At 34.6% G+C, this 10212-nt stretch overlaps 1 protein-coding gene across 1 annotated transcript; it reads left to right on the forward strand.

Annotated features, from left to right (window-relative positions):
• Positions 1–366: 366 nt before the first annotated feature.
• On the forward strand, positions 367–5863 carry LOC7468349 (dnaJ protein ERDJ2A). The gene is made up of 11 exons (XM_002305906.4): positions 367–515; positions 613–840; positions 920–1015; positions 1134–1254; positions 1380–1486; positions 1602–1819; positions 2442–2619; positions 2712–2831; positions 3589–3675; positions 4369–4479; positions 4874–5863. Exons 2-11 carry the CDS (start codon positions 655–657, stop codon positions 5705–5707), a joined length of 2058 nt encoding a protein of 685 aa, XP_002305942.4. The 5' UTR covers positions 367–515; positions 613–654; the 3' UTR covers positions 5708–5863.
• The last annotated feature ends 4349 nt before the right edge of the window (positions 5864–10212 follow it).

The raw sequence follows: 10212 nt of genomic DNA on the forward strand, positions 1-10212 counted from the left end.
CTATTTAATTTTTTTTTTCCGAGTATCTCCATAAATATGAAAAATCAGAAGGAAAAATTAAAAATAAGTAAAAAAACATAAAAAATGAAAGAAAGATATTTTTAAAATTTACACTTTTTTTTTTTTGTTTTCTTTTTAAATAAAACTTTCTAAACACTATCTCTAAGTTGGATATTTCATTGAATTTGATTAGTTATCAAACAATCAAGGGCTATATTAAAACTTCTTGCAAATATTAAGATCAATAGCAAGAAATTTCAAACTATAAGAACCTAAATAAAATACTTTATCCAAAATAAAAAACATATATATATATATATATATATATATATATATCTAGTGACAAATCTAACCCCACAAATATAACTTCTCCAAAGGGTAACACGGTAAAGCCACCCATCCGTTAACTAACGTTACTCTCTGCTGCCTTCTCTGGATCTCACAGAAATAATAAAACCCCCAAAACAAAATAAAAATATCCCTCTCTCTCTATCCTTCTCTCTCTCAATTTCACGGTATATATATAAAATATTTAATTTTTCAATTTCTGAGCTTCGAATTTGATTAATTTGTTGTTACTGATGGGTGATTTTTGTGTTGTGTTGTTTTCAGGGTTTATAGAGGAGGTGGATTAGTTAAAATAATTAATTAATTATGGCGGCATCGGAGGAAAACAGTGCATTGTTTCCGATATTTATCATAACAATAATGGCGATACCTTTGGTGCCATATACAGTGACGAAACTATGCCGTGCCGCGTCGAAAAAGAGTAAGATTATTCATTGTAATTGCTCTGAGTGTTTGCGGTCTGGCAAGTATCGGAAATCTATTTTCAAGAGGGTGAGTCACTCAGTGAATTAGCAAATTTGTGTTTTTTTTAGGGTTATTGGGCTGTAATTGATGATTGTTGTTTTGGCAGATTTCGAAGTTTTCGACTTGTAGTAACTTGACGTTGATATTGCTTTGGGTTGTGATGATATTTTTGGTGTCTTACATTAAGAATATGAGCCGTGAGGTGATTGTTTGGAAATGACAAGTTGCTGCTGTTTGGTTTTTGTTTTAGGTTTTAGGGAGTTGGGGTTTCGTATGTGGGATTTGATAAGTTGTTTTTTTTTTGTTGTTGTTTTGATTAGATTCAAGTTTTCGACCCGTTTGTTATTCTGGGACTGGAGCCTGGTGCTTCGGATTCGGAAATAAAGAAGAACTATAGGAGACTTTCTATTCAGTACCATCCTGATAAAAATCCAGATCCAGGTTGATGATTGTGTTTTAGTCTTTTTGGTTATATTCATTTTATATTTATTTTGGCATGAAAGACCGAGGTTTGTGAGGAGCAGCATGTGCTTACTAGCTGTTTTCTTTACATTTTACTTTTTCAGAGGCCAACAAATATTTTGTGGAGTTCATAACGAAAGCTTATCAAGCTCTGACTGATCCAATATCCCGTGAGAATTATGAGAAATATGGTCATCCCGATGGTAGACAGGTGATGTTCTGCTGCTTCTAGAAGAAAGAACACGGATTTGCCTTCAAATGTATTTCTTGAAATAATTCACAATTTTTTTTTTTTTTGAAATTAATGTTCATAGAGTTTCTTTCAGGGATTCAAAATGGGCATAGCTCTTCCTCAATTTTTACTTGATATTGATGGGGCATCCGGTGGAATACTTCTACTTTGGATTGTTGGGGTTTGTATACTCTTGCCATTGGTCATAGCTGTAATATATCTTTCAAGGTCGGCCAAATATACTGGAAATTATGTCATGCACCAGACTCTGTCTGCGTACTATTACTTCATGAAGCCGTCTTTGGCCTCAAGGTAATTCAGACTATTTGGTAATTATTTTAATGAAGTAAACATCACATTGAATATTTAAGTAATTAATAGAAATTGTATAAGCAATTTTTCATCTGTAAGCAAGAGCACATGTACCTTTTTTTTTATCCCTGACTCTTGCTAGAAGAGCATTGCAATCTGTGGCCTTATTTATGTAAAATGGACAGATTCCTACCTACATTGTGCCAATTTTGGTGGTTCAATTCCATTTCACCAGCAGTTCTCTGTAATCACAGTTGATATCACAAAGTTTCCCAGCTCCTCAATTTAAATGCCTTCTCTAAAGTTGAAACCCTAGCTACTATATATTAGTTGTAGCTTTTAAAATTATTCTATCAAGAAATAAGAGAATAATCATAATCTCTGTTTGATTATGATAGTCCAAGTGAATTTTACGAAATTTCATCTTAACCATGCCAAGACACATTGATCATTGCATTTTTTTCCTGTTGTTTCCTTCATTTTGGAGTATCCAGTTCCAATGTCCTTGTCTTCGTAAGGGTTCAGACATGCATCTTTGTCCTTCCTAATATGATGTCTTGCACTCAACATCTTTGAGTATATTGGTTGCTTATTATGCTTATTCTATGTCTTGATCATACAGTAAAGTAATGGAAGTCTTCATTAAGGCTGCTGAGTATATGGAATCTCCAATTCGTAGGACTGACAATGAACCACTTCAGAAGCTGTTTATATCCGTCAGGAGTGAATTGAATCTGGACCTCAAGAACATTAAGCAAGAGCAGGCTAAGTTTTGGAAGCAGCATCCTGCGTTAGTTAAGGTAGCCTGTTTTCCAGATTGTGATATAAGGAGCAATCTGAGCATTGAAATTCAATGATGTTCATCAACTTACTAGTCTTCATTTCTGTTCAGACAGAGTTGTTAATCCAGGCTCAGTTAACTCGTGAATCAGCAGACTTGCCACCAGCTTTGTTAGGAGATTTCAGACGCGTACTAGAACTTGCACCTCGCCTTCTTGAAGAATTGATGAAGGTAACCTTACATTCAGTGTTTCATCCTTGAAGTTGATTTTGGGAACTGGAAAAATGAAGGAATTATTCTGTTGGGTCATTGATAAATGTGACCCTTTGCATATTTTATATAGCCCACAACCTTGTCTTTGCATGAGAGGTGGTATCAAGTGCAGACTGCAGAGTGTTTCCACATGGATGCAGAATAAAACTTTCATTGTAATTTGGAAACTATTTAAAACCACATTTTGGCTTGTTTGTGAAGTTGTCAATAGAAAGTTTATTTTTAGTAGAACTTGGATGGGTGTGCCTTTCTTTGAGACTTATTTTTTACTTAGGCAATGAATGTATCCCAGTAAGATATTAGTTTTCCATTCTTCATGGTTGAAGACTAGAAGTACTCTTGTTAATGTTGTATAGAGTAATAGATGATAGTGGAGTGTCTGTGTGTGTTTGAGGGATCACCTTTTACTTGAATTAATTAGTTACCGATGTATAAGAGATGCACTTGAAAAGTTGATAGTATAAGAAACAGTTTCAGTGATTAAATCCAAGGGTGCTGGCCTGGTGTCCATGAATTACCTTGTAAAGTTATATTGGCCAAAGTAGAAGAGATGAAGTGGAGCCAGTTGGCTCTTTCAATGTTTTTTACTTTTTCAAATACAGTAGCTTCTTATGTGTAATTCTGCAGATATTTTCCATTGACAAGTCTTTCCTTTTACGCTGTTAGCCATTCGCTAAGTATTTTACAGAATACTAATTCTTTACTCTTTATCCAGATGGCTGTTATACCACGAACTTCCCAGGGACATGGATGGCTGAGACCTGCAACTGGGGTTGTTGAACTCTCTCAATGTATTATTCAGGTGTTGATTTCACTCTATTTACTGGTTGTGGATAGTTGGAGCCTAGAAAAACCTCTTACAAATATCACAGATAAAGAAGTCCATAATCTTCACATCATTTAGTTATTAGTCTTTCATGGTTTCCCCTATAGTGATTTTAGTTCTTTTATGTCTAGAATTCATGGAAACCAAAACATGTTTGTGCCCCTCTTTTCTCATCATGCACTGTCGCTTTCCTCAAATACTCATCTTCATTTGACATGAACTTTTTGCCATCCCTTTCGAGAATATTTTAACATACATGCTTGCATAGCTACTTTCTCAGTTTCCAGTCGTATGTAAATCTTGGTAGTTGTATTGTCAGTGCACTAGTCTCAACTAGACTTCAATTTGACTGTCTCTATTGTGTTTCATCTGTTTTATGCTCATTTCAGCATTTAAGTAGATGGATTTTGGAATCTAGTCACACATGACCTGAGAAACCTGTTATCATGCTTCTTTTCACATGTCTCTTCGAAAACCTGATAGCTCTTTTGTTCTGCTGTTAATACATAATTGCAAAGAATTGTGAATATTCTGTATTCTTCTTTTGTTCTCATCTTTGCTAACCACTGCCATATGATGCTAACATGTGTCGGATGGTTTGACATGTTTTCTTCTATTCTACCAATAACTGATGATTGACATGATTCATTGGTTAACTATGTGATACAGGCTGTTCCTCTCAGTGCAAGGAAGGCAACAGGTGGGTCCACAGAAGGGATTGCACCCTTTTTGCAGCTGCCACATTTTACTGAGAGTGTTGTCAAGAAGATAGCACGCAAGGTAGCTGGACAAGATTATTTGTCGTAATTAGACTACAATGATTTAATGAACCTTTTGCTAGCTGTGAATGTGGACTACGCTTTCTCCTTGTACTTTTCTTGCTGCCCGCCCTTGAGTCCTTTAGACAGTAAAGAAATATTCAGCCTCTGAAGCATCATATATGAAGCATTAGTCCTTCATTTATTGTGATTATATACTCATCAAGTTCTGTCTGCATGTGGTTAGTATAATTGACTTTAATAACGGAAATATGCTGATTCACTGGAATGCCTTATTTCTCTCTGGTCCAGATGATGAATTATCTCTTTAAATTGAAAATAATCTTCAATTGTCTTTAGTTCTTGGTGTCCTTTTTTCTGATCTTTGTCTCATGAGCTTTGCCTTCTGATTGCAGAAAGTGAGAACATTTGAGGATTTTCATGACATGACTCTGCAAGAGCGCGCAGAGGTGCTTCAGCAAGTAGCTGGATTTTCCTCAGCTGAAGTACAAGATGTTGAAATGGTATTGGAAATGATGCCTTCTGTAACAGTCGAGGTTAGATGTGAGACTGAAGGTGAAGAGGGCATACAAGAGGGTGACATTGTTACTGTACATGCTTGGATAACACTCAAACGTGCTAATGGCCTAGTCGGTGCACTTCCCCATGCACCCAGCTTCCCATTTCACAAGGAAGAAAATTTCTGGTTTCTGCTTGCAGATGCGGCCTCAAATGATGTTTGGTTTTCCCAAAAGGTAAATTTTATGGATGAAGCTGCAGCTATAACTGGTGCTTCCAAGACAATTGAGGATACAATGGAGGGTTCAGGAGCAAGTGTTAGAGAGACTAGTGCAGCGGTTAGAGAAGCAGTAGAGAAGGTGCGGGGTGGCTCTAGGTTAGTGATGGGCAAGCTCCCTGCCCCAGCAGAGGGCAATTACAATTTGACCTGTTACTGCTTGTGCGACTCCTGGATCGGTTGTGACAAGAAGACGAGCTTGAAGGTTAAAGTTCTGAAACGAACACGGGCTGGCACTCGGGGTGGTTTGGTATCTGAAGAAGGACCCATTGCAGAGGATGGAATTGAGGAGGAAGAGGAGAATGAAGAAGAAGAGTATGACGATGATTATGAGAGTGAGTATAGCGAAGACGAGGAAGATGAAAAGGATACAAAAAAGAAGGGCCCCGCTGCCAATGGCAAAGTGCAGAAAAAAGGCTCAAGCTCAGAGAGTTCAGGTTCAGACGAGGAATGAGATACATTATTTTGATTGTCAATGAATAAAACATAAGCTCTTTTTTTAAAAAAAAATTATATCGTGGAAGAACTTAACAGCTGCTGTAGTGATACTATCCGTCTCCCTTCTAACTCGGCGACAGGATTTTTCCATATATTCTATACTACATTGATATATCGACTAGTCACCCCATCTTGTTTTGTAGCAATGACTTGAATAGTCGTAACATATATCACTGAACCAAATCTGTTTTTTTTTTCTTTGGGGTCTAATTCTCACACACACACACACACACACACACACACACACACATATATATATATGGAAGATTGTTTGATTTAGGATATGGATTTATTATTTTTTCTATATCTTTCACGCATCATATATTAAGATCCACTAAAACTAGATTTGATTCAATGGTATGTTTTGGGTGTTCAATTCATTACTAGGATAGGACCATGCAAGGAATGTTCTCCTGGGCCCTAGTAAGGGTAACTATTAAAAAAACATTAAAAGAAAAGTGGAGGTATTTTACTATTTAAATTAATAGTAATATGATGACATTGTATTGGATTGTAGGTAGGATGATATTTTTATTTTCATTGTAATATAATTGTTTTTTTATAAATTATAAAAAGGTTAATTGATCATTTTACTAGCTTAACCCTTAAATAAAATAATATAATGTTTATTATTTAAGGGTGTTTTGATCTTTTTAATTTTTCTACATAATGTAATTACTTTAATGTTTTTAAAGATAAAATCAAAATAACTTTATCATTTTATATTGTTTTATTATAGATTTGAAGATTTCTTAGCAATATTATTATAATTTATTTATATTAAATATTATTTTTAAAAGAACTTGTTAGCACATGCATGAGTAACACATGTAGGGCTATTCAATCACCAAATGCCACTTTTCATAACAAAATTTAAAAGATCTTAGTGCCGCAAATGCAATGGGTAGTGTGTGCCCTAAACACACCTCAAGTTTGGCGCCAATGATTTTTTTTTCCTATTCTTCTTCTCTCTCCCTGAATTCAATGCCAACCTCTTCAAAATTTCAGACTAAACACTTTAATTTATTTTTCCTTCTTATTTGTTTATTGCCTTTTCGATTACTAATTTTTTTAATTTTAAATAAACCATAAAATTACAAATAATTTTCAATTTCATCCCTTTTTATTTTTTAATCTTTCAAATTTAGTCTTTATTTTTTTATTACTATTTTTTTTTAATTTTTAATAGACTATAAATTATTTTTTTCAATTTCACCATCTTTCATTTTTTTATCCTTCAGATTTGGTCCCCATTCTTTTAATTTCTATTTATTTTGTTTGGGGTCATTTTTTAGGTAGTTTTTTTTTACGATTTTATCCTTCATATGTTTTTTTTATATCAAATTTGATACCCATTCTTTTTATTATTTTTTTTTCCTTTTGCAAGTTTTTTAAATTGATATATTTTTTCATGATTTCATCTTTCAAAATTAAACTGGTTGGGAATTAAGTTTCTTGATTGAACCTGGTTTAAGTATTTCACGGGTTGCGAGTTTTAGAGATTAGACCGGGTTTAGGTTTGCCTGGATTGACTTTTTTTTTCCTTTTTTAAAGCTAATGTTTTTTTTTTTTACCTTTTTTTAGAGTTTTGCTTTATTACTTTTTATGGATTGTCGTCTTTGGATTAGTCTCGAGTTAATGACTAGAATTATCAGTTTCAAAGGTTAACACGAGTTGATCTTTGTTTGTTTTTTTTGTCATTGTTAAGTTGATTTCTCTCTCTTCCATTCTTAAACATTAAATTTATTTGAAATTGTTATTCGCATCTTTTTTTTCTTTTCTTTTTATTAGGTTATCTTGATCTCATTCTCATGGTCGTGGGGTTTGCGGGTTAACCCGGGTTGACTCATTTTTTGTTGTTGCTATGGGGTTAGTTTGGATTTATGACTAGAGTCATTAGTTTCAAAAGTTAATGCGAATAGACTTGTTTTTAATCATCTTTTTAAATTAATTTATCTTGATTTTATCCTTTAACATTTAATTTATTGGAAATTGGTTTTCATACTTTTTTTTTATTGGGTTATCCCGATCTCGTGTTTATAGTCGCGGGGTTTGTGAGTTAACCTAGGTTGAATCATATTTTTTTTCCATTGCTTCTTAAAATTAAATGTTTTTTATTTTTATTTTTCAACATTGAGTTGTTCTGAGCTTCATGATTTTATTTAATTTCTTTTAAATGCGATCACCTTGTTATTACTATTGGGTTATAAATTTTGCATCTTGAATCAGGTGAGCTCAGATCGAGTTTTTTTACCTTTTTTTTTTCTTAATTTTCATTCTTCAACATTTTATTCACTAGAGATTGAGCTTCACCTTTTTTCTTTTCTTTTTTAAAGTTGTCATGTTCTTATTTGATTTATTAGGAATTAAACTTCAAACTTTTTTTCTTGTGTTTTTTTCTATGAAATTATCTTAATCTTATTACCATAGTCACAAAGTTTTGCGAGTTAACCCAGTTTAATAAATTGTTTTTTTGTTGGTTTTTTTATTTTTTTTATTTCGCTCTTCAACATTGAGTTGTTTCACAATCCAAGTAGGCTAACACCGGGTTTTTTTTACCTTTTTTGTTATTATTTATTTTATCATTTATTTATTATTGTTGTGTATTTTAATCATATTATTTAAATTTTCAATTGAATCGTTTCTCTCGAATTTCTTTTCCTTAACATTCTTTTTTATGTTAATTTTTTTTTTTGCCTAGCCTGCTGCGGATCTCGTGCCACAAATCTAGTTAAAACTAATCCCTCCCCAATTCACAAGGATTGATAATGGGCAAGATCAAGTCCATGGAACATGGCACCCATACTAAGAGGATTTTTTTGAATGACATTTCTTATTACGTGAGGAAACGAAGGTGTTGGTTGGGGTGCCTTTTTCAATGCCAGATGATGAAAATGGCAAACATCTGATTCAATGCTGGCCGTTTCCCTGCCTGCTTTTTTCATGCCTCTGGAATGGGAGAATTTACCTGTTGGATATACAAAAAATTGTTCACTTATCCAATATGGAACACTGATACTCGAGATTTACCCTGTTTTTATTGTTAATCTTGCAGTACGAGTTAATTGGCTGCGTAAGCACCCCCAAATGGCTTCCAGAGAAGATAAACAAGCCAATGAAACAAAACAAAGAAGATAACTAAAAGAAAAGGGGAAGTAGATACCAGTTTCCTCTGCAATTTACATGCTATAGAGTGCAACTGGAACACATGGCACTAGAATCCATTCTATTTTGAAGTTGCTTCCATATTTTGCTGTGTTTAAACAAGCTACTTTCATCTTCTCCATCATGACCTCTGTTGTTCATGTTCCTGCAGTAACTTCGGAAATAGAAGTGGGTTTAATGGATGCCATTCTGATTGATCCCCTCAAGAAACACACATGCAATGGCATATATCAGGCCCTCTGAGATGCAACCATCCAGGAATGGCTATTTTACAGGCATGAACATGTTTCTTGGGTTATGGCCCTGAAGTGCTCGAGGAACACTTCGATTGGTTTTTCAGTATCGCAAATTTCAGATGTTCAAACGAATCTAACTGGAATTGCTTATACCCAAAGGCTGATTATGCTCCCACTGTAGTGAATCCTCATTTTGAGACTCACAGAGAAGAACTGTTAGCTTCAACACCAATTTCATCGTAACTTGTATCGGCTTCCTTGCTGACTTCATTCACATCATGGCCACTCTCAAGATCCGTGCCTGCAAAAAGCTAGAGCCTACTACTTTCACATCACAGGAAGCCTCCTCATCCTCATTTGCAACATCTTTGACGACATCGACTTCATCGTCATGGGAAGTCTCGTCATCCCCTCTTGCAACACTGTTAACACCATCAAATTCATTGGCAGGCTTCGCTCGAATCCTAACACGCTTTCCCTCTGATGTATCGGTAAACCCATTTTGGTGGTGGGTATTTTTTTCTTTAATTTTTCATTTTTGTCCGTCATGCCCAGCCTCTGGAAGACACTTCCCACCATGTTGACAATCGAAACACTAGGGCGGAGACCAAGCTCCTCCATATCAGCAAATATCCGCGAGAAAGAGAGATCACATTAACATAAACAAGGTAGGCCAGACATCAAATATTATGAGCTACTATCTAGCTTGTGCCATACGAGTTACGACGTTGGTTTCAAATGAAAAAGATACCGATCATCAGCGTCATATTTGAAGTCATTAAAAGATCATGTTGATTGAAATTTGTTATTGAATCAACAAGGGAAAGAAAACAAAAATGGAGGGATTAACTCAAATATTACTTCGAAGAATTACTGCTAATCAGGTGTCGCACAAGAAAGGATTGCTCGTCATTAGCATAGAATGTGGCATAGTGTGGCTTACTCACACACCATTCCCTTATATTCACCAAAATCATACGATGATCAAGTTGAAACCTATAGGATACAAGAATATATTCAGAGACACCAGTAAGCTGCTAAATTCAATCACGAGAAGTCA

The sequence above is a fragment of the Populus trichocarpa genome, chromosome 4 (assembly GCF_000002775.5).
Source record: "Populus trichocarpa isolate Nisqually-1 chromosome 4, P.trichocarpa_v4.1, whole genome shotgun sequence".
Classification (NCBI taxonomy): Eukaryota; Viridiplantae; Streptophyta; class Magnoliopsida; order Malpighiales; family Salicaceae; genus Populus; species Populus trichocarpa.

Bases quoted from the DNA above. Each gene is read 5' to 3' on its own strand.
- LOC7468349 (XM_002305906.4), top strand. From the start codon at position 655: ATGGCGGCATCGGAGGAAAACAGTGCATTGTTTCCGATATTTATCATA. The intron at 1,255-1,379 runs GTTGATGATTGT...TTACTTTTTCAG, and splicing joins TGATAAAAATCCAGATCCAG to AGGCCAACAAATATTTTGTG. The intron at 1,487-1,601 runs GTGATGTTCTGC...AGTTTCTTTCAG, and splicing joins GTCATCCCGATGGTAGACAG to GGATTCAAAATGGGCATAGC.